The sequence below is a fragment of the Panulirus ornatus genome, chromosome 13, assembly GCF_036320965.1.
Source record: "Panulirus ornatus isolate Po-2019 chromosome 13, ASM3632096v1, whole genome shotgun sequence".
NCBI classification, from domain to species: domain Eukaryota; kingdom Metazoa; phylum Arthropoda; class Malacostraca; order Decapoda; family Palinuridae; genus Panulirus; species Panulirus ornatus.
Window position 1 is genome coordinate 5,933,774 of NC_092236.1, and position 24,954 is coordinate 5,958,727.

The 24,954-nt window shown below is 41.1% G+C and overlaps 1 protein-coding gene and 1 long non-coding RNA gene across 3 annotated transcripts in view; one reads left to right on the forward strand and one right to left on the reverse strand.

The window, feature by feature from the left end:
• The window catches only part of Arp6 (Actin-related protein 6), a 106,931-nt gene extending 99,516 nt beyond the window's left edge, over window positions 1–7,415 (forward strand). For both annotated transcript variants that reach the window (XM_071668522.1, XM_071668521.1), the window contains 4 exons: window positions 1,152–1,371; window positions 2,049–2,194; window positions 3,314–3,430; window positions 7,253–7,415. In XM_071668522.1, the coding sequence (XP_071524623.1) occupies window positions 1,152–1,371; window positions 2,049–2,194; window positions 3,314–3,430; window positions 7,253–7,382 (613 nt within the window). In that variant the 3' untranslated portion in view covers window positions 7,383–7,415. The remainder of the gene's footprint in view (window positions 1–1,151; window positions 1,372–2,048; window positions 2,195–3,313; window positions 3,431–7,252) is intronic.
• Window positions 7,160–23,643, reverse strand: LOC139752704 (uncharacterized). The gene is made up of 3 exons (XR_011713562.1): window positions 23,521–23,643; window positions 22,857–23,259; window positions 7,160–7,357 (listed from the first exon to the last, which is right to left on the reverse strand). It is a non-coding gene; the product is annotated as an uncharacterized lncRNA (long non-coding RNA).
• Window positions 23,644–24,954: the final 1,311 nt, after the last annotated feature.

Sequence of the window (24,954 nt, forward strand, 5' to 3'; positions counted from 1 at the left end):
AATGGACTGAACCAGGGCATGTGAAACGTTTAGGGTAAACCATGGAAAGGTTTGTGGTGCCTGGATGTGGATTGGGAGTTCTGGTTTCAGTGCATTACACATGACAGATAGAGATTGAGTGTGAATGAATGTGGCCTTTTTTGTCTTTTCCTGGTGCTGCTTTGCTGATGCAGGGGGTGGTGAAGCTGTTCCCTGTGGAATGGGATAGCGACAGGAATGGATGAGGTAAGCATGAATATGTACGTGTGTGTATACGTATACGTCCGCATGTGTACGTACATGTATGAATGTGTGTATGTTGATATGTATATATAGGTATATGTGCATGTCTGGGCATTTATGTATATATATGTGTATATGAGTGGATGGGACACTCATCATCTGTTTCCTGGCACCACCTCGCTGATGCGGGAAATGGTGATCAAGTATAATGAATATAATATATATAATGTGCATATATTCTTATCTATATACGTGTGTATATGAGTGGATAGCTTTCTTCATCTGTTTCCTGGTGCTACCTTGCTGAAATTGGAAATGGCGATCAAGTGTAATAAAAGAAAATGTTTTTTCTACACAGTTCTCTTCAGTAGCTTTTTATCTAATGCATGAATTAATAATCGACTACAAATTCTGCAAAATATAGGAGAAAACAAGTGAGATACATACAAATCCACATTGCTCCAATTAGCTGTTCCTTGCATGTCTTGGGCCTTCCTACATGTTCAGGCTCCAAGCCTTCAAATGATTTTTCACTCCATCCTTCCACCTCCTCCTTGGTTTACCCCTTTTCCTTCTGGCATGTATACTCTCTTAGTATACTCAAAATGATCACTGTTGTTGGTTTTAGTGTTTTGTTCAACATAATTGGGTTGTTCAGTTGAATTTTTCCTTGCCCCTCTAGTTTAAATTCATCCAGCAGCATTGTATTATGCTTTTTGTGTGACTGTAGAAAAATATTAAAGGTAGATAGGCAAAGAAGGGAACTTGAATGCAATATTATTTTGGCATTCAATTATCCTCTCAGTTTTTTAATGTCTTTTTCATGATAACATGCTTTTTTCCCTTTAGCTCTAATGTTTTTCCAGTTGTAGCAAGTGATTAGGTAAGGCTTAGCTTATAACTTATTTACCTCAATCATGTATTATTAGGCAGCTCAACGTCATGGATGAGACATATGTGATTAACCAGGTGAAGGAAGATGCATGTTTTGTAAGTCTTGACTTCAATGCTAATATGACGATGGCCAGGAGTAGTAAGCAGGAAAATACCATTTTACGTGACTATGTCCTACCAGATTTCACCACAATCAAGCGTGGTTATCTTCGATCTCGTGAAGAATCTACTGGCAAACCCACTTCAGGTGAACAGGTTGGTTTTCTATGTTTAATCATTTAATCCTCTTTTAACTGTAACCTACATTTAGACCTTAATTTGAGCCAGTGTTGCATTTGTATGTTCACTGAAGTCTAAGGTAATTTTCAGTTGAATTCTTTCTAATTTGATTATTAGTTTCATAATGTAAGATAATGACTTCTTTCTAGATAAAGAAGTTTTTGCAAATTCGGCATGTATGATTATGAATTCTTGGGGTTGGTAGCAGAAATCAGAGATGTTGGGAATACAGTGTTTTTAAAAGTTCTTGATTATAGTGATTGACAAAGTTGTCAAACAGAATTTGTCCAAGATGTTAAAACATATTTCTTTACTTGCTGTATAGATGCAATTGGAATGAATATCTTATGTTGATTGATTAATCTTTTTACATTTGAAATGTATAGCACATATTTGAATGTACAGTAAAGTTACATTCAGGCTTTGGGAATAAGGCTATAGAGAATGACTCTTTTATATACCATTGTGATGTAAAGGGAATTGATTGGAAATGGGGTGTATATTTGGAAGAAATATTGAAGGTGCATTTGGATTTGGATAACAATGGTGCCTATACGGGTGCCTTATATTACCTTTTGAGCATTCGAGACAACCTTTTATAAATAGCCAGATTTTTTGCAAGTGAATTAATATGAATCATCACACATTTTCAGCTGATTCGTCTCAACAATGAACGCTTCAGTATTCCTGAGCTTCTTTTTTATCCAAGTGATGTTGGAATTCAGGAGATGGGCATCACAGAGGCTATTGTTCACTCTATTAATAAATGTCCAGAGGAAACAAGACCTCATCTTTACAGGTCAGTACTCTACTAAGAGTAGTGTTATATGAACTTGTGTACAGATTTTTTCTTGTTATTGTGGAGGCCAGTCTGCAAACCTTGACTCATTTCCAACCCTTCTTTACCCTTACACTTCACTTCCTGTAGTTTACTTGGTATATTGCTGTAATGAATTGCGTTTGTTCAATCTGGATTTAAAGCTTGTGACATCAGGCTTATCCCAGTAACACTGATGGTGGTTAGTAGTAATTTGATCAAAGTGATTCCATTCTTTGGTATTGATTGGATTAAAAAAATTATGCTTATAAGCCAAGTGCTGGAGCTTCCAAGGCTATTCAGTGCTGGGTTTCCCATTCTTTGGGGGAGATGGTGGGTGTACACAGAAGTTATGGTTAGGATATTGTACATCATTCCCAAAGAGACTGGAGCTGTCTTACTTCAGTTGCTCATTAGCCTTCCTTGTGGGAAGAACTAAATTTTTGTGAGATCAAAATTCCTTTTGTATTTCCATCTTGGTATACCATCCCCTTTTTTATTACCTTCTTGAGTGCTTGCTTTGTCTCTCCTAATCACACATATATCAGTGAAAAACCTATTCACTTCCATTCTTTTAATCAGTCCTCTTGTTTAGATAGTCAGTATTCATTATAGTAGCATGTATGTCCTGGCAACCTACTCAAGATACACAAGTGAATAGAATGTATATGAAAATCAATACGATCATACGTGGACATAGTATATAAGTATTAAGTAATGAACTAAGTTATACTTGAATGAGTGGATGGCAGGCACAGGGTGAGATGGGTATATAGAGTATGCCATGGAATTATGCAAATAATTGTGTAAATGAATAACAATTTAGAAGGAATGAGTTTGTAGAAATGTTAACATCAGATTCAGATGTTCAAAAGCAATAGTTCTCAGAGGTTTGCAGTTGGCAAAAATGCATTGCAGATACTATTTTGTAAAATGCTTATGTTAAGAATGGACCTTGTTAAGAACTTGAACTTTGTGCAGTCTTTTTGTTTAAGATATTAATTTTTTTGGCGGGAAATTCTTTGTATGCTTTTCCTTGTATGAACCAGTGAAAGCTGTCTATATTTATCTGTACACTATTAAGTCACCTAACTTTTTCAGAAACATTCTTTTAACGGGTGGCAGCTGCAATTTCGTGGGGTTTAAGGACCGAGTATATAAGGATGTTAGGTCCATGTCACCTGATGAATTTGAAGTTAATGTTACTCTTGCAAAGAAGTAAGTGTGTGAATCTTTATACATGTATATTTAAAATAGTTTTCATGTAACACCTCACACAGATCTATCTATCTATCTGTATCTTTGATGTCTGTCCTCTTTGGGAACTTCCTCAAGGGGGTAGCCATGGCAAAAGTCAACATAATCGGTAAACTCCAGTGCTGTTTCTTAGCATTAAGGTAATTTGAATGATAAGGTTTTGGGTACACTTGCACTTGATAAATGTTAAGCCACATATTCATGGGAGCAGAGTTGGAGGTAATAGAAGAATTAAGGTTATCACTTTCGACAACTTTGTGGACACAAGTTTGAATGACAAGTGTCATAACTAGGATGGCATTTGTGTAGGGATGTCAGGTATTCCAGTCAAAATATACGTTCACACTTTGTTTTGTGGGTACAGCAACAGGGTTTGAGGAATATGCTAGAGATTTTTCACAATGGCTTGCCTTCATCCATTCCTAGCCCACAGGGAACAGCATTGCTACCCCCTGCTTCAGCAAGGTAGCACCAGGAAAAGACAAAAAAGGCCACATTTTTTCACACTCAGTCCATAGCTGTCATGTTTAATACACTGAAACCACAGTTCCCTATCCACATCCAGGCCCCACAGCCCTTTCCATGGTTTACTCTAGATGCTTCACATTTCCTGGTTCAGTCCATTGACAGCACATCATTCCAGTTCTCTCTATTCCTTGCACGCCTCTCACCCTCCTGTATGTTCAGGCCCTGATTGCTCAAAATCTTCTTCACTCCATCCTTCCACCTTCAGCCTGCTTCTCCTTGTTCCCTCCACCTCTGACAAATATATCCTCTTTGTCAAGTCTTTCTTCTCTCATTTTCCATATATCCAAACCATTTCGACACACCTTCTGCTCTCTCAAGCACATTCTTTTTATTTCCACACATTTCTCTTACCTCTTCATTACTTACTCGAACTGACCACCTCACACCACATATTGTCCTCAGATGTTTAATTTCCAACACATCCAACCACCCTCCATACAACCCTATCTCTACCCCATGCCTCGCAATCATATGACATTGTTGAAACTACTATTCCTTTCAGACATACCCATTTTTGTTCTTCGAAACAACATTCTATCCTTCCACACATTCTCTATTGTCCCCAGAACCTTCGCGTCTTCCCCCACCTTGTGACTCACTTGTTTCCATGGTTCCATTCGATGCTAAGTCCACTTCCAGATATCTAAAACACTTCACTTCCTCCAATTTTTCTCCATTCAAACTTATATCCCATTTAACTTGTCTCTCAACCTTACTGAACCTAATAACCTTGCTCTTATTCACATTTACTCTCAACTTTCTCTTTTCACACACTTTTCCAAACTCAGTCACCAACTTCTGCAGTTTCTCACTTGAATCAGCCACTAGAGCTGTATCATTGGCGAACATCCTACTCTTTTCCCAGGCCCTCTCAAACTGCATACTTGCCCCCCTCCCCAAAACTCTTGCATTTACCTCCCTAAACACCCTATCCATATACAAATTTAACAACCATGGGGCAGACTGACCTTCACTAGGAACCGATCACTCTCCTTTCTTATTACTCTTACACATGCCTTACATCCTACATCCTTAGTAGAAACTTTTCACTTATTCTAGCAACTTGCCTCCGTTACCATATACTCGCGTGAACTTTCACAATGCATTTATATCAACCTTATATGTATTCAATTATATTTATTTACTTTATCACCATTTCCCGCATCAATGATGGTGGAGGTGGTGGTGATGGAGGGCCAGGCTCATCAGTGGTGAAGTTAGTGCGGCATGCATTCAAGATTTCTACACCTGTTCAGAACTTGGTTGATGCACAGCAATTTGTTGATGAAGAGGGAGTTGTAGCTTTGGCTGAAGAGCATCACTGTCGTAAGCTTCACAAGAATCCATCTCCTATATATGGTGACATGGCTATGATGGGACGTGGATCACCAGCTGGTGGTATACCCAACAACATAAATGCCAGCGCTGGCCTCCCAACTGGCAGTCCTAACCTGGCAGCACATGCAGGTATGGGCAACCTTGGAGGTCCAGCTATGGCTGCATTGGCGTCTGAAGGAGTTGCAGCTTTGGCTGAGGAGCATCACTGTCGTAAGCTTCACAAGAATCCATCTCCTATGTATGGTGACATGGGTATGATAGGACATGGATCACCTGCTGGTGGTATACCCAACAACACAAATGCCAGCACTGGCCTCCCAACTGGCAGCACATGCAGATGTGGGCAACCTTCGAAGTCCAGCTATGGCTGCAATGGCGTCTGGCAGTGCTGGTGGACCTGGAGTACATGGTGGGACACCTGCAAACATGACGATGCTTCAGTACCTGCCTCCTAGTATGCTGCAGCTATGGCGAATGTATGGAAATGTTGATCCACGGATGATGACGACAATGGGGCGAGGAAAATTTAGCTTGGTTCTCTTGGGTAGACATTGTGATCATATTGCCCAATGGTTATGGTGCAATTACTTATGTATAGGTATTGATAAAATGGGCATAGATTTTGATTTGTGATTATTAGAGCTTATGCATCTGGCTATGAGAAGAGAGATCGTGAGAAGCAAGTGTTTTGGGAGCAGCAGCTGAGTGGTATGACAGCAATTTTGATGCAAGAATAAGAAAGGGATGATTGTCATTGATTGGTTGGTAAAGATATTCATTGCATTCATGGCTTATGGTGAGGTGCCTGAGGATTAGCAGAATGCATATATAATGCCATTGTATAAAGATGTGTTCAAACTTCAGGGGTATAAGTTAGTTGAATATACCTGGAAAGTTGTATGGGAGGCTGTTGATTGAAGGGGTGAAGGCATGTACAGAGCATTATACAGGGGAGGAGCAGTTTGGTTTTATAAGTGGTAGAAGAGGTGTGGATCAGGTGCTTGTTTTAACAAATGTAAGAAATTTCTAAAAAAGATGGGATTTGTATTTGGCATTTATGGCTCAAGTATGCATATGACAGAGATGCTTTGTGGAAGGCCTTAATCTGTGTGGAAGTAAAACTGTTTGAAGTAGTGAAAAGTTTTTATCAAGGATGCAAGGTGTGTGATGTCACCATGGTGGTTTGGTTTGTTTATGGATGGAATGGTGAGAGATAAATGTGAGAATCTTGTATGCAGTCTGTGGGAGATGAGAGGGCCTGGGAAGCGAGTCAGTTGTTGTTTGCTTATGATGGTAGGTGTTTTGGTCAAGTAAGTAATGAAAGATTGAAAGATGTGTGGTAATGAAAAGTGAGTGGTTGAGAGAGCAGAAGAGGATGTGCTGAAACGTTTTGGACATATGTAGAGAATGAGTGAGGAAAAGTTGATAAGAGGATATATATGTCAAAAGTGGAGGGAACAAGACCAAAATGGAGATGAAAGGATGGAGTGAAAAAAAATTTGTGATTGGGGCATGTAGGGACAGGAATAAGTGGATTATTTTTTTGCTGTGGCCAACTTCTTGATGGGAGTTCCCCAAGGGAATGGGCATCAGAGATTTAGATTGGTGTATAACAAGTTAAAGTTTAAATTTGATACATTATTGTTTTCCTTTGGGTAATAGCAGCTATGGAGTATAATTAAAAGAAATAAAAAATAAAAAAAATAAAATAGCATATTTACAAAAATAAGTATGAGTAATGGAGTACTGCTACAATATATATAAAATGGAGTAGTACATTGATGATTTTCTTTTCATAATCTTTACATATTATTGAATGCAGGGTATGAATTTTGTTTAATAAATTTTCTTTACAGAATATGTTAAATGCAGGGTGTGATTTTTGTCTTGCTAAGGGCGATTTTTTTTTTCCCACAGTCCCTCCACATATGCTTGGAGAGGGGGTGCTGCCATCAGTAGATCTGCACATTTCCCCGAGATGCTGGTGACAAAGAGAGAATGGGAAGAAGATGGCTTCACGATCTGTCAAGAGAGATTTAGTGTTTAGAGTAATTCATCCTTCATTAAAAGTTTCTATAGATTTCAAGAATTTACTTTTAATCCCATTTTATATATGGCAACTAAATACAACAGATTAGAATCTCTGTAGACACTGTGCCAGAGTTGCCTGTAAGGTAGAGGCACTAAAGGCTAAGCAGCAGCACTGAAGAAATACATAATCTTGGTCTATATAACATCCTTGAGTAAACAAGACTTTCATAGAGATGACCTTTATTAGAAATTCCAATCAGAAAAAAAAGCAAACTTCTGCCATGGTTAATCTATCTAGATATATCTCTAATGCTTATTCCCAACATGAACTTCCTCAAGGCGGTGGCCACTGCAATAGTGTCTCCATAACTAGTGAACTCCAGCGCTTCTTCTTAGCCTTACACGCCTCACCCTTAGCAGGCCACTGGCAGTGGGCAACTCTAGTGCAGTGTTTGCAGGGGCTCCTATCTAATGTTCCTACTGACTACTATTACTCTTGGCTGATGTTCCCACCTACTACTTCTACCTAAACATTCCTACCTACTACTCACTGCCATTGCTCCTAACATTTTGCCAAAAGGCAGGCTAATCTGGAAAATCTGGAGTTATGAAGAATGAGCTGTACGATTTGAGTGTCAAGTGTTATGTATGAATAAGAGACTGTATGTATGTTTGTGAACAGAATGCCAGTAGTCCACATGTGGGTGAGGCAGACAGAAATGACATCTACCTGGGTCAAAGGAATGCAATTTGAGAAACACTGAAGTGCTGGCATTACTAACCCTCACAATACCCAGGCAGGGAGTATTGGTTCTATCTATATATTTGATGTCTGTTGCCTACCATGGCAAAAGTGTCCACTTATCCCTATACTTACTTGCCTCCCTTGGACACCATTTCATGGATTTTTCCACTATTTCTCTCCTTCCACTCTGTTTCTCCATATCACAAGTGGTCGTCTGGAATCTCACACCAACTCCTTTAATCTTACTATCATACGCTCCCTGTAAACTCCACATCTTGCACTCTTTCCACATGCCCAAACCATTGTGTTTTACCCACTCTACAATTCACTCCCTGCTGTACCGAATCTCTCATAAACCAATTTATTTCTTAATTCGTTACATATAGTCATACTACTTTTTTCATGTTAACCGTGACAGTATGGGCAGCTGAGGCCCTAATCAAGACCAAACTGGAGGTGGAAGGATGGAGTGAAACACTTCACACCATTGTGTTTTACCCACTCTACAATTCACGCCCTGCTGTACCGAATCTCTCATAAACCAATTTATTTAATAATTCGTTACATATAGTCTTACTACTTTTTTCATGTTAACCGAGACAGTACGGGCAGCTGAGGCCCTAATCAAGACCAAATTGGAGGTGGAAGGATAGAGTGAAAAAGATTTTGAGTGATCGGGGCCTGAACATACAGGAGGGTGAAAGGCGTGCAAGGAATAGAGTGAATTGGAACGATGCGGTATACCGGGGTGGACGTGCTGTCAATGGATTTAACTAGGGCATGTGAAGCGTCTGGGGTAAACCGTGGAAAGTTTTGTGGGGCCTGGATGTGGAAAGGGAGCTGTGGTTTTGGCGCATTACACATGACAGCTAGAGACTGTGAATGAATGTGGCCTTTGTTGTTTTCCTAGCGCTACCTCATGCATGTGCGGGGGGAAGGGGTGCTGTTTCATGTGTGGTGATGGGAATGGATGAATGCAGCAAGCATGAATATGTACTTGTGTATATAAGTATGTCTGTGTATGTATATGTTGAAATGTATGGGTATGTATATGTGCATGTGTGGGCGTTTATGTATATGCATGTGTATGTGGGTGGGCTGGGCCATTCTTTCGTCTGTTTCCTTGTGCTACCCCACTAACGCGGGAGACAGTGACTAAGTATAATAAAATAAAAAAATAATTTTTTATACACTTTGTCGCTATCTCCCACGTTAGCGAGGTAGCGCAAGGAAGCAGATGAAAGAATGGACCAACCCACCTACATACACATGTACTTCCATACACGTCCACACACACACATATACATACCTATACATTTCAACGTACACATATATATACATACACAGACATATACATATATACACATGTACATAATTCATACTTGCTGCCCTTATTCAATCTCCCGTCGCCACCCCACCACACATGAAATGACACCCCCCCCCACGTGTGCGAGGTAACACTAGGAAAAGACAACAAAGGCCACATTTGTTCATACTCAAACTCCAGCTGTCATGAATAATGCCCTGAAACCACAGCCCCCTTTCCACATCTAGGCCCCACAAAACTTTCCATGGTTTACTCCAGACGCTTCACATGCCCTGGTTCAATCCATTGACAGCACGTCGACCCCAGTATACATCATTCCAATTCACTCTATTCCTTGCACACCTTTTACCCTCCTGCATGTTCAGGCCCCAATCACTCAAAATCTTTTTCACTCCATCTTTCCACCTCCAATTTGGTCTCCCACTTCTCCTCGTTCCCTCCACCTCTGGCACACATATCCTCTTTGTCAATCTTTCCTCACTCATTCTCTCCATGTGACCAAACCATTTCAATACACCTTCTTCTGCTCTCTCAACCACACTCTTTTTATTACCACACATATCTCTTACCCTTTCATTACTTACTCAATCAAACCACCTCACACCACATATTGTCCTCAAACATCTCATTTCCAACACATCCACCCTCCTCCGCACAACCCTATCTATAGCCCACGCCTTGCAACCATATAACGTTGTTGGAACCACTATTCCTTCAAAAATACCCATTTTTGCTTTCCGAGATAATGTTCTCGCCTTCCACATATTCTTTAATCCCCTCAGAACTTTCGCCCCCTCCCCATCCTGTGACTCACTTCCGCTTCTATGGTTCCATCCGCTGCCAAATTCACTCCCAGATATCTAAAACACTTCACTTCCTCCAGTTTTTCTCCATTCAAACTTACCTCACAATTGATTTGTCCCTCAACCCTACTGTACCTAATAACCTAGCTCTTATTCACATTTACTGTCAGCTTTCTTCTTTCACACACTTTACCAAACTCAGTCACCAGTTTCTGCAGTTTCTCACCCAAATCAGCCACTAGCACTGTATCATCAGCGAACAACTGATTCACTTCTCAAGCCCTCTCATCCTCAACAGACTGCATACTTGCCCTTCTCACCAAAAACTCTTGCATTCACCTCCTAACAACCCCATCCATAAGCAAATTAAACAATCATGGAGACATCACCCAACCCTGCCGCAAACCAACATTCACTGGGAACCAATCACTTTCCTCTCTTCCTACTCGTACACATGCCTTACATCCTCGATAAAAACTTTTCACTGAATCTAGCAACTTGCCTCCCACACCATATACTCTTAATACCTTCCACCGAGCATCTCTATCAACTCTTATCATATGCCTTCTCCAGATCCATAAATGCTACATAGAAATCCATTTGTTTTTCTAAGTATTTTTCACATACATTCTTCAAAGCAAACACCTGATCCACACATCCTCTACCACTTCTGAAACCACATTGCTCTTCCCCAATCTGATGCTCTGTATATGCCATTACCCTCTCAATCAACACCCTCCCATACAATTTTCCAGGAATACTCAACAAACTTATACCTCTGCAATTTGAACACTCACCTTTATCCCCTTTGCCTTTGCACAATGGCACTAACATGCATTCCACCAATCCTCAGGCACTTCACCACGAGCCTTACATACAATGAATATCCTCAACAATCAGTGAACAACACAGTCATCCCCTTTTTTAATAAATTCCACTGCAATACCATTCAAACCCGCTGCCTTGCTGGCTTTCATCTTCCGTAAAGCTTTCACTACCTCTTCTCTGTTATCAAACCATTCTTCCTGGCCCTCTCACTTCACACACCACTTTGACCAAAACAAACTATATCTGCCACTCTATCATCTAACACATTCAACAAACCTTCAAAATATTCACTCCATCTTCTCACATCACCACTACTTGTTATTACTTCCCCATTAACCCCCTTCACCGATGTTCCCATTTGATCTCTTGTCTTACACACTTTATTTACCTCTTTCCAAAACATCTTTTTACTCTCCCTAAAATTTAAAGATCCTCTCACCCTATCTCTCATTTGCCCTCTTTTTCACCTATTGCACCTTTCTCTTGACCTCTTGCCTCTTTCTTTTATACATCCAGTCATTTGCACTATTTCCCTGCAAAAATTGTCCAAACGCCTCTCTCTTCTCTTTCACTAATAATCCCACCACTCACTACCCTTTCTAATCTGCCCATCTCTCACATTCATTTATATTTATATTCATTTAAATTATTTTTTATTATTTTTTTATTATACTTTGTCGCTGTCTCCCGCGTTTGCGAGGTAGCGCAAGGAAACAGATGAAAGAAATGGCCCAACCCCCCCAACACACATGTATATACATACGTCCACACACGCAAATATACATACCTACACAGCTTTCCATGGTTTACCCCAGACGCTTCACATGCCTTGATTCAATCCACTGACAGCACGTCAACCCCGGTATACCACATCGCTCCAATTCACTCTATTCCTTGCCCTCCTTTCACCCTCCTGCATGTTCAGGCCCCGATCACACAAAATCTTTTTCACTCCATCTTTCCACCTCCAATTTGGTCTCCCTCTTCTCCTCGTTCCCTCCACCTCCGACACATATATCCTCTTGGTCAATCTTTCCTCACTCATTCTCTCCATGTGCCCAAACCACTTCAAAACACCCTCTTCTGCTCTCTCAACCACGCTCTTTTTATTTCCACACATCTCTCTTACCCTTACGTTACTCACTCGATCAAACCACCTCACACCACACATTGTCCTCAAACATCTCATTTCCAGCACATCCATCCTCCTGCGCACAACTCTATCCATAGCCCACGCCTCGCAACCATACAACATTGTTGGAACCACTATTCCTTCAAACATACCCATTTTTGCTTTCCGAGATAATGTTCTCGACTTCCACACATTCTTCAAGGCCCCCAGAATTTTCGCCCCCTCCCCCACCCTATGATCCACTTCCGCTTCCATGGTTCCATCCGCTGCCAGATCCACTCCCAGATATCTAAAACACTTCACTTCCTCCAGTTTTTCTCCATTCAAACTCACCTCCCAATTGACTTGACCCTCAACCCTACTGTACCTAATAACCTTGCTCTTATTCACATTTACTCTTAACTTTCTTCTTCCACACACTTTACCAAACTCAGTCACTCATTTAAATTAATTCATTTATTATTTTGCTTTCTCGCTGTCTCCCGCATTAGTGAGGTAGTGCAAGGAAACAAACGAAAGAATGGCCCAACCCACCCACATACACATGTATATACATACACGTCCACACACAGCACATAGACATACCTATACATCTCAATGTGTACATATATATATATACACACACAGACATATACATATATATCCATGTACATAATCCATACTGTCTGCCTTTATTCATTCCCATCGCCACCCCGCCACACATGGAATAACAACACCCTCCCCCCTCATGTGTGCGAGGTAGCGCTAGGAAAAGACAACAAAGGCCCCATTTGTTCACACTCAGTCTCTAGCTGTCATGTAATAATGCCCCGAAACCATAGCTCCCTTTCCACATCCAGGCCCCACAGAACTTTCCATGGTTTACCCCAGACGCTTCATATGCCCTGGTTCAATCCATTGACAGCACGTCGACCCCGGTATACCACATCGTTCCAATTCACTCTATTCCTTGCACACCTTTCACCCTCCTGCATGTTCAGGCCCCGATCACTCAAAATCTTTTTCACTCCATCTTTCCACCTCCAATTTGGTCTCCCACTTCTCATTCCCTCCACCTCTGACACATATATCCTCTTGGTCAATCTTTCCTCACTCATTCTCTCCATGTGACCAAACCATTTCAAAACACCCTCTTCTGCTCTCTCAACCACACTCTTCTTATTACCACACATCTCTCTTACCCTATTATTACTTACTTGATCAAACCACCTCACATATAAACCACCAGACATATTGTCCTCAGACATCTCATTTCCAGCACATCCACCCTCCTGTGCACAATTCTATCCATAGCCCACGCCTCGCAACCATACAACATTGTTGGAACCACTATTCCTTCAAACATACCCATTTTTGCTTTCCGAGATAATGTTCTCAACTTCTACACATTCTTCAAGGCTCCCAGAATTTTCGCCCCCTCCCCCACCCTATGATTCACTTCCGCTTCCATGGTTCCATCCGCTGCCAAATCCACTCCCAGATATCTAAAACACTTCACTTCCTCCAGCTTTTCTCCATTCAAACTTACCTCCCAATATACTTGACCCTCAACCCTACTGTACCTAATAACCTTACTCTTATTCACATTTACTCTCAACTTTCTTCTTTCACACACTTTACCAAACTCAGTCACTAGCTTCTGCAGTTTCTCACATGAATCAGCCATCAGTGCTGTATCATCAGCTGACAACAACTGACTCACTTCCCAAGCTCTCTCATCCACAACAGACTGCATACTTGCCCCTCTTTCCAAAACTCTTGCATTCACCTGCCTAACAACCCCATCCATAAACAAATTAAACAACCATGGAGACATCACACACCCCTGCCGCAAACCTACAATCACGGAGAACCAATCACTTTCCTCTCTTCCTACACGTACACATGCCTTACATCCTCGATAAAAACTTTTCACTGCTTCTAACAACTTGCCTCTCACACCATATATTCTTAATACCTTCCACAGAGCATCTCTATCAACTCTATCATATGCCTTTTCCAGATCCATAAATGCTACATACAAATCCATTTGCTTTTCTATGTATTTCTCACATACATTCTTCAAAGCAAACACCTGATCCACACATCCTCTACCACTTCTGAAACCACATTGCTCTTCCCCAATCTGATGCTCTGTACATGCCTTCACCCTCTTAATCAATACCCTCCCATATAATTTACCAGGAATACTCAAGAAACTTACACCTCTGTAATTTGAGCACTCACTCTTATCCCCTTTGCCTTTGTACAATGGCACTATGCATGCATTCTGCCAATCCTCAGGCACCTCACCATGAATCATACATACATTAAATAACCTTACCAACCAGTCAACAATACAGTCACCCCCTTTTTTAATAAATTTCACTGCAATAACATCCAAACCCGCTGCCTTGCCGGCTTTCATCTTCTGCAAAGCTTTTACTACCTCTTCTCTGTTTACCAAATCATTTTCCCTAACCCTCTCACATTGCACACCACCTCGACCAAAACACCCTATATCTGCCACTATATCATCAAACACATTTAACAAACCTTCAAAATACTCACTCCATCTCCTTCTCACATCACCACTACTTGTTATCACCTCCCCATTAGCCCCCTTCACTGAAGTTCCCATTTGTTCCCTTGTCCTACGCACTTTATTTACCTCCTTCCAAAGCATCTTTTTATTCTATCTAAAATTTATTCATATATATATATATATATATATATATATATATATATATATATATATATACATATGTATATGTCTGTATAATAATAATAAAAAATAAATATATATATATATATATATATATATATATATATATATATATATATATATATATATATTTGCGTGTGTGGACGTGTGTATGTACATGTGTATGGGGGGGGGGTTGGACCATTTCTTTCGTCTGTTTCCTTGCGCTACCTCGCAAACGCGGGAGACAGCGACAAAGTATAAAAAAAAAAAAAAAAAAAAAAAAAAAAAAAAAAAAAAAAAAAAAAAATATTTTTTTTTGTCGCTGTCTCCCGCGTTTGCGAGGTAGCGCAAGGAAACAGACGAAAGAAATGGCCCAACCCACCCCCATACACATGTATATACATACGTCCACACACGCAAATATACATACCTACACAGCTTTCCATGGTTTACCCCAGACGCTTCACATGCCTTGATTCAATCCACTGACAGCACGTCAACCCCGGTATACCACATCGCTCCAATTCACTCTATTCCTTGCCCTCCTTTCACCCTCCTGCATGTTCAGGCCCTGATCACACAAAATCTTTTTCACTCCATCTTTCCACCTCCAATTTGGTCTCCCTCTTCTCCTCGTTCCCTCCACCTCCGACACATATATTCTCTTGGTCAATCTTTCCTCACTCATTCTCTCCATGTGCCCGAACCATTTCAAAACACCCTCTTCTGGTCTCTCAACCACGCTCTTTTTATTTCCACACATCTCTCTTACCCTTACGTTACTTACTCGATCAAACCACCTCACACTACATATTGTCCTCAAACATCTCATTTCCAGCACATCCATCCTCCTGCGCACAACTCTATCCATAGCCCACGTCTCGCAACCATACAACATTGTTGGAACCACTATTCCTTCAAACATACCCATTTTTGCTTTCCGAGATAATGTTCTCGACTTCCACACATTCTTCAAGGCTCCCAGAATTTTCGCCCCCTCCCCCACCCTATGATCCATATATATATGGAGAGAATGAGTGAGGAAAGATTGACAAAGAGGATATACGTGTCAGAGGTGGAGGGAACGAGGAGAAGTGGGGTGGCGACGGGAATGAATAAGGGCAGACAGTATGAATTATGTACATGTGTATATATGTATATGTCTGTGTGTGTATATATATGTATATGTTGAGATGTATAGGTATGTATGTGTGCCTGTGTGGGTGTGTATGTATATACATGAGTATGTGGGTGGGTTGGGCCATTCTTTCGCCTGTTTTCTTGTGCTACCTCGCTAATGTGGGAGACAGCGACAAAGTATACTGAAATAAAAAATGATTTATTTTATTTATTTTCACTCTGTCGCTGTCTCCCGCGTCGGCGAGGTAGCGCAAGGAAACAGACAAAAAAATGGCCCAACCCACCCACATACACATGTATATACATACACGTCCACACATGCACACACACACACACAGCTCGCTACCTCGCACACATAAGGTGGGAGGGGGATGTTATTCCATGTGTGGCGAGGTGGCGATGGGAATAAATAAAGGCAGACAGTATGAATTATGTACATGTTTATATATGTATATGTCTGTGTGTGTATATATATGTGTACATTGAGATGTATAGGTATGTATATTTGCGTGTGTGGACGTGTATGTATATACATGTGTATGGGGGTGGGTTGGGCCATTTCTTTCGTCTGTTTCCTTGCGCTACCTCGCAAACGCGGGAGACAGCGACAAAGCAAAATAAATACATAAATAAATAATAAATATATATATATATTTTTTTTTGCTTTGTCGCTGTCTCCCGTGTTTGCGAGGTAGCGCAAGGAAACAGACGAAAGAAATGGCCACACCCACCCCCATACACATGCCTTGATTCAATCCACTGACAGCACATCAACCCCGGTATACCACATCGCTCCAATTCACTCTATTCTTTGCCCTCCTTTCACCCTCCTGCATGTTCAGGCCCCGATCACACAAAATCTTTTTCACTCCATCTTTCCACCTCCAATTTGGTCTCCCTCTTCTCCTCGTTCCCTCCACCTCCGACACATATATCCTCTTGGTCAATCTTTCCTCACTCATTCTCTCCATGTGACCAAACCATTTCAAAACACCCTCTTCTGCTCTCTCAACCACGCTCTTTTTATTTCCACACATCTCTCTTACCCTTACGTTACTTACTCGATCAAACCACCTCACACCACACATTGTCCTCAAACATCTCATTTCCAGCACATCCATCCTCCTGTGCACAACTCTATCCATAGTCCACGCCTCGCAACCATACAACATTGTTGGAACCACTATTCCTTCAAACATACCCATTTTTGCTTTCCGAGATAATGTTCTCGACTTCCACACATTCTTCAAGGCTCCCAGAATTTTCGCCCCCTCCCCCACCCTATGATCCACTTCCACTTCCATGGTTCCATCCGCTGCCAGATCCACTCCCAGATATCTAAAACACTTCACTTCCTCCAGTTTTTCTCCATTCAAACTCACCTCCCAATTGACTTGACCCTCAACCCTACTGTACCTAATAACCTTGCTCTTATTCACATTTACTCTTAACTTTCTTCTTTCACACACTTTACCAAACTCAGTCCCCAGCTTCTGCAGTTTCTCACATGAATCAGCCACCAGCGCTGTATCATCAGCGAACAACAACTGACTCACTTCCCAAGCTCTCTCATCCCCAACAGACTTCATACTTGCCCCTCTTTCCAAAACTCTTGCATTCACCTCCCTAACAACCCCATCCATAAACAAATTAAACAACCATGGAGACATCACACACCCCTGCCGCAAACCTACATTCACTGAGAACCAATCACTTTCCTCTCTTCCTACACGTACACATGCCTTACATCCTCGATAATAACTTTTCACTGCTTCTAACAAATGGATTTGTATGTAGCATTTATGGCTCTGGAGAAGGCATATGATAGAGTTGATAGAGATGCTCTGTGGAAGGTATTAAGAATATATGGTGTGGGAGGAAAGTTGTTAGAAGCAGTGAAAAGTTTTTATCGAGGATGTAAGGCATGTGTACGTGTAGGAAGAGAGGAAAGTGATTGGTTCTCAGTGAATGTAGGTTTGCGGGAGGGGTGTGTGATGTCTCCATGGTTGTTTAATTTGTTTATGGATGGGGTTGTTAGGGAGGTGAATGCAAGAGTTTTGGAAAGAGGGGCAAGTATGAAGTCTGTTGGGGATGAGAGAGCTTGGGAAGTGAGTCAGTTGTTGTTCGCTGATGATACAGCGCTGGTGGCTGATTCATGTGAGAAACTGCAGAAGCTGGGGACTGAGTTTGGTAAAGTGTGTGAAAGAAGAAAGTTAAGAGTAAATGTGAATAAGAGCAAGGTTATTAGGTACAGTAGGGTTGAGGGTCAAGTCAATTGGGAGGTGTGTTTGAATGGAGAAAAACTGGAGGAAGTGAAGTGTTTTAGATATCTGGGAGTGGATCTGGCAGCGGATGGAACCATGGAAGCAGAAGTGGATCATAGGGTGGGGGAGGGGGCGAAAATTCTGGGGGCCTTGAAGAATGTGTGGAAGTCGAGAACATTATCTCGGAAAGCAAAAATGGGTATGTTTGAAGGAATAGTGGTTCCAACAATGTTGTATGGTTGCGAGGCGTGGGCTATGGATAGAGTTGTGCGCAGGAGGATGGATGTGCTGGAAATGAGATGTTTGAGGACAATGTGTGGTGTGAGGTGGTTTGATCGAGTAAGTAACGTAAGGGTAAGAGAGATGTGTGGAAATAAAAAGAGCGTGGTTGAGAGAGCAGAAGAGGGTGTTTTGAAATGGTTTGGGCACATGGAGAGAATGAGTGAGGAAAGATTGACCAAGAGGATATATGTGTCGGAGGTGGAGGGAACGAGGAGAAGAGGGAGACCAAATTGGAGGTGGAAAGATGGAGTGAAAAAGATTTTGTGTGATCGGGGCCTGAACATGCAGGAGGGTGAAAGGAGGGCAAGGAATAGAGTGAATTGGAGCGATGTGGTATACAGGGGTTGACGTGCTGTCAGTGGATTGAATCAAGGCATGTGAAGCGTCTGGGGTAAACCATGGAAAGCTGTGTAGGTATGTATATTTGCGTGTGTGGACGTGTGTATGTACATGTGTATGGGGGGGGTTGGGCCATTTCTTTCGTCTGTTTCCTTGCGCTACCTCGCAAACGCGGGAGACAGCGACAAAGTATAAAAAAAAAAAAAAAAAAAAAAAATATATATATATATACATATTCATACTTGCTTGCCTTCATCCATTCCTGTTGCTAGCCCATCCCACAGGAAACAGCATTGCTACCCTCTGCTTCAGCGAGGTAGCACCAGGAGATGTATAAAAGAAAGAGACAGGAGGTCCAAAGGGAGGTGCAAGGGTTGAAAAAGATGACAAATGAGAGCTGGGGTGAGAGAACATCATTAAACTTTAGGGAGAATAAAAAGATGTTTTGGAAGGAGGTAAATAACGTGCATAAGACAAGAACAAATGGGAATATCGATGAAGGGGGCAAGGGGAAAGTGATAACAGGTAGTGACGAAGTGAGATGAAGTGAGTATTTTCAAGGTTTGTTGAATGTGTTTGATGATAAGAGTAGCTGATGTAGGGTGTTTTGGTTGGGGTGGTGTGTGAAGTGAGAGGGTCAGGGAGAATGGTTTGGTTAAGAGAGAAGAGGCAGTGAGAGCTTTGTGGAAGATGAAATCCAGCAAGGCGGTGGGCTTGAGTGGCATTACTGTAGAATTTATTAAGAAAGGGGTGACTGTGTTGTTGATTGGTCGGTAAGGATATTCAATGTATGTATGGATCATGGTGAAGTGCCAGAGGCTTGACGGATAGCATGCATAGTGCCATTGTACAAAGGCAAAGGGGATAAAGGTGAGTGTTCAAACTACAGAGGCATACATTTGTTAATTATTTCAGGGAAATTGTATGGGAGGGTACTGACTGAGAGGGTGAAGGCATGTACAGAGCATCAGACTTGGGAAGAGCAGTGTGGTTTCAGAGGTGGTAAAGGATGTAGGGATCAGGTGTTTGCATTGAAGAATGTGTGAGAAATACTTAGGAAAACAAATGGATTTGTATGTAGCATTTATGGATCTGGAGAAGGCTTATGACAGGGTTGATGGAGATGCTTTGTGGAAGGTCTTAAGAGTATATGGTGTGCGAGGTAAGCTGCTAAAAACTGTGAATTTTTTTTACCAAGAATGTAAGGCATGTGTACAAGTAGGATGAGAGGAGAGTGATTGGTTCCAGTGAAGGTTGGTCTGCGGCAGAGGTGTGTGATGTCCCCATGGTTGTTTAATGTGCTTATGGATAGGGTGGTTAGGGAGGTGACTGAAAGAGTTTTGGAGAGAGGGGCGAGTATGCAGTCTGTTGGGGATGAGAGGGCCTGGGAAGTGAGTCAGTTGTTTGCTGATGATACAGCTCTGGTGGTTGATTCGACTCAGAAACTTCAAAAGTTGGTGACTGAGTTTGGAAAAGTATGTGAAAGGAGAAAGTTGAGAGTAAATGTGAATAAGAGCAAGATTATTAGGTTCACTAGGGTTGAGGGACAAGTTAACTGAGATGTAAGTTTGAATTGATAAAAACTGGAGGAAGAAGTGTTTTAGATATCTGGAAGTGGATTTAGTAGTGAATGGAAGCGGAAGTGAGTCACAGGGTTGGGGAAGGGGCGAAGGTTCTGGGAGCGATGAAGAACGGGTAGGATAGAATGTTATCTCGGAGAGCAAAAATGGGTATGTTTGAAGGAATAGTAGTTCCAACAATGTTACATGGTTGTGAGGCCTTTTATCAGCCAACCCCTAGGGGTGTATGGGTTGACTGTGTACCAACTGCCGCAACCAGGACTTGAACCTATGTGCTCAACCCTGGGCGGCCTCTGAATGTGTCATGGTCAGGATAGCTAATCATGACACCATGGGAGTCCTCTTATATAGCTTACTTTCACAATCAGGATTTCTGACCTATGTGACACAATCTATGTCCATGCTTTGGCTACATGAGTCAGGGTCAGGAGGACTAGGCTGTCCTTAATCATTTCTTCACTTCTATGCTTACACCTCTTCTCTTCATTACTCTATTATGACTTCTACCCTGTACTGATCTTTCCCTTATCTCTCCATCCATATCACTAAAATTACACAAGATATCTCCTAAATACTTAATGTCATTTCTTCCAGTCTTTCCCTTCCCATCTCTCAATGGTTCGATACTTTGCAAAATTTATACTTTCACTCTGATTCGTTTCAAACCCCATCACTTTAATTTAACTTGCATTTACCTTCAATTGACTATTCTTACACACACCAGAAAACAAACTTACACCTGCAATTCCTCTTCGATCTCAGCAAACAACACGGTATCATCTGCAAACAGACTTGCTATTGGCCACCAACCTCCCTACCACACTTCCATCTCTATGTCTCCTGCCCATAGATTTGCTTTTTATTGTCTTATCACTCCATCCATATATATGATAAAAAGCCATGGTGGCATCACACAGTCCTGCTTTTGCACCCACATGTATACTGAAACTTTGACTAAACCCTCCAATTACCCTTACACATGCTTTTGTTCCTCTATAGAAATAAATAACATGCAACAAGAAAACATACACACATACATATTACACAGCAAATATTGTAACAATCTTTACATTATAAAGCAAATGCTACAAGAACAAAAATAAAATGTAAAAAACTAAAATAATATCTATCTATTTATCTATACCTCTAACATTTGTTCCCGTTGACAACTCCCTCAAGGGGCTTGTCATCGAAAAAGTTTCAACATAACTGGTGAATTTCAGTGCCACTTTTAAGCCTTTAATGCCTCACCCTTAATAGACTAATAGCAGTTGGGAACTCTTAAGAGTGTTTTCAGAGGCTCCTACCTAATGTTCCCATTGAGTACTTCTACCTAGTGTGTCTACCTAATGTTCCAACCAACTACCACCTTATGCTCCTACCAAGTACTAAGTTTGGGAACAGAATGCTAGCAATTATTAATGATATCAATAGTATAAACAAAATAAGTTCTCTAGAGTATGCAACCATAGTTTAAGGTAAACATAATTATCAACAAATGCATTTACATATTGAAATTTTGCACACAATACCGATACCATTCTGGGGAAAAATACAATGCACAATTACAGTATTTCCTAAGGATTAACAGTGAAAACAAAGTAACAGGTGTCATGCAAAACTGGATTCAAGAAAAGTTTTTGTCAAGACAAACACAAGTGCTAAGTCCATTCTTAACACAAATATGGAAATAAAAAAAGACAAAAACATATTACTTTAGTTAACTTCCTGCTCCTTTTAGGAGGTGAAGTTGAAGAGGGATTTATCTCACAAAGTTAACACTTTCCTTTCCCATTCCAGCTGAAAATATCAAATTATGATATGCACAAATTTTAAGAGAAATATCAAGTAGCTTTTCCTCAATACTATGGCACAGACCTACGACTGTGCGCAAAGCCTTAATTCTATAAAAATAAATGTGACTTTAAATTATCTTTAAACATCAAATGTTTAACGTTTGACGGGAAAATATTTTTATAATCTGCGAGTAAATCTATCATTTAACTGCTACCTAACCATCAGTGGCTTGATATCTTCAGTGAGTGTAGTATAACTGAGAGGGACATGGAAACACATTAAACAACATTAAACTACCTACACATCAGTGGCTTGATATCTTTAGTGAGTGTAGCATAACTGACAGGGACACGGGAACACATTAAACAACAACCCTAATGTTTGGTGGTTAAGGTCCAAAAAGTGTTATGTCCCAAGAACAATGAGCTACTGGAGGTGCAGGGCAATGGTGAAGGAAAGGTAAAGTAAGGTAGGCTGAGTAATACGAGACAGACTTGGCAGGGGTTCTGTGATGCCAGTTGAAGCAGGATTATGTTGGGGGGAAGTGCGTGTGGCTTCTGAGTCTACCTGGAGCTGCTCCTGCAGGAGGTGAGTGTGGCATGGTCACGGTTCCTGGAGTGTACGGCAGCTGCTGCTCCTGCAGGAGGTGAGAGTGGCATGGTCACAATTCCTGGAGTGTACGGCAGCTGCTGCTCCTGCAGGAGGTGAGTGTGGCATGGTCACTGTTCCTGGAGTGTACGGCAGCTGCTGCTCCTGCAGGAGGTGAGGGTGGCATGGTCACGGTTCCTGGAGTGTACGGCAGCTGCTGCTCCTGCAGGAGGTGAGAGTGGCATGGTCACAATTCCTGGAGTGTACGGCAGCTGCTGGTTTGTGCTTGGGTTGCACGAGTCCTGCTGGCATGGCCGTAGGTCCCAGGTCCCTTGTTACAGCTGCTGCTCATGACGAGCGAAGGCGATGTCCCACGAGAGTCCTGTCAAAGGTGGACGTTGGATATGAGGCACCACAATGAAACATCAGGAGTCACGTTGGGGTTTCTAAATGTTGGGCGCGCCCAGAGGGCAACATCAGTATATAGTGTCAAATCTCTTCAGACTTAAGGCCTTAAAACTGGAGTGACACACTCGTTGTCTACAGCAAATCAGCTCACTGCCTATCCTCCTAGGTAATGTCATAATGATCTACACTTGTTCGCGCACAATTTTCATCCCTTCCCCGTAATATAAACACTTACCTGCTTAAATTACGGCAATAAATCTCTTCGAGCAAAATGACATGTTTTGATTGTGCCCGGCCGCCCACAGTTGCCAACCCCACCACCAGGTGTGCACCTCAACCCGCCAAATTCAAATTTTCCTAAACCCTCCTATATTACTGAGTGAAGTATTTTGTACAAATTCATTCTACAATACTTCTGTGCAGCTAAAAGACAGTATATAAATTTTTTTCGAGGGTAATAGATTTGCTTGAAAACTTAAGTGTAAGAAAAATTGTACATGCTGAATACGAATCTGGGGTTGAAATATTGTTTTGTGTTTCATTAAAGCCTCTGATTAGTTAGATGGTTGCGCTTTTGAAAAGTTCTGTGATTATTGGTTTCGTATTTGATGGGTATCTTTCGGTATGATGATGATTAATGAGATTTCCAACTATTATATTAGGTCCAGAAGCGTTTAGTTATATTTGAATATCAAAGCAAAACGTTTTGGGCTAAGAAGTATCCTGAACAGCTCCTGTATTGAGGTTTAACAACTGTTTAGCGTGATATCTTTTAAGCTAAAGTCATTGGTTAATGCATTTCTAAAGTGAATTTAGTGCATAACAATATAAGCCGAAGGATTTGACAATATACTTATGTTACTCCTATATCTAAAGAAAAATTTAACGTTTTCTTTCTTATGAAACTTTTTCTATGATGAATTCACGAGAAACATGCAAAAGTTTGCTTTCTCTTGGCAACCTACCCCATTAAATTCTCTTGACGTCTTCTTCTTTGACAGTTTCATAGTATTCCCTCTACTATTCAGCTTATCTGACCTCCATACAGTCTTATACATAGTGCATTACCAGAAAACGGTTAAAGATAAGGAAATTTCTTTGTAACTTTCAGAGATATGAGCAGGTTCTTGCAGGCTTTGTTTCTGATCGAGACGGAGCTAGTTTTTAGTGCAAAATATGCTGGTGGCGAAGGGATCTATTACTAATGGTAGTTTTAAGGCAAGGAGTGATGGTCTCAGGGAGGGATACTAAAAGTGGTAATCCTGATGGAATACTGGTAAATTTAACATCAATGGTTGTGCTTATTTTTGTGACTTGAATGCTGGTTTATACTCTTCAGTCTACCATAAATAGAAAAAATTCTCATTAGATTATTGTACCTCATTACTTTCGCAAAATATGCCTACAGGTATATTACATATCTTTTAATGCCATGGACCTTTTGTTTCGTAAATATATGGCCTTTCGTACATCTGTCGAACGATAATCCATGTCTAAATTAGGCTGGCCTGACCCCGTACTCAAGGTAAGACATTACCAGATACTACACACGAGATCTTATACAACACGATATTAGTTCTGGCAGAGTGCTGGCTGTACTGATGCCAGTTTAGTGTCCTACTATTCTTTTTTTTTTTTTTCTTTTTTTACAGCGACTAATTTCGCGGGA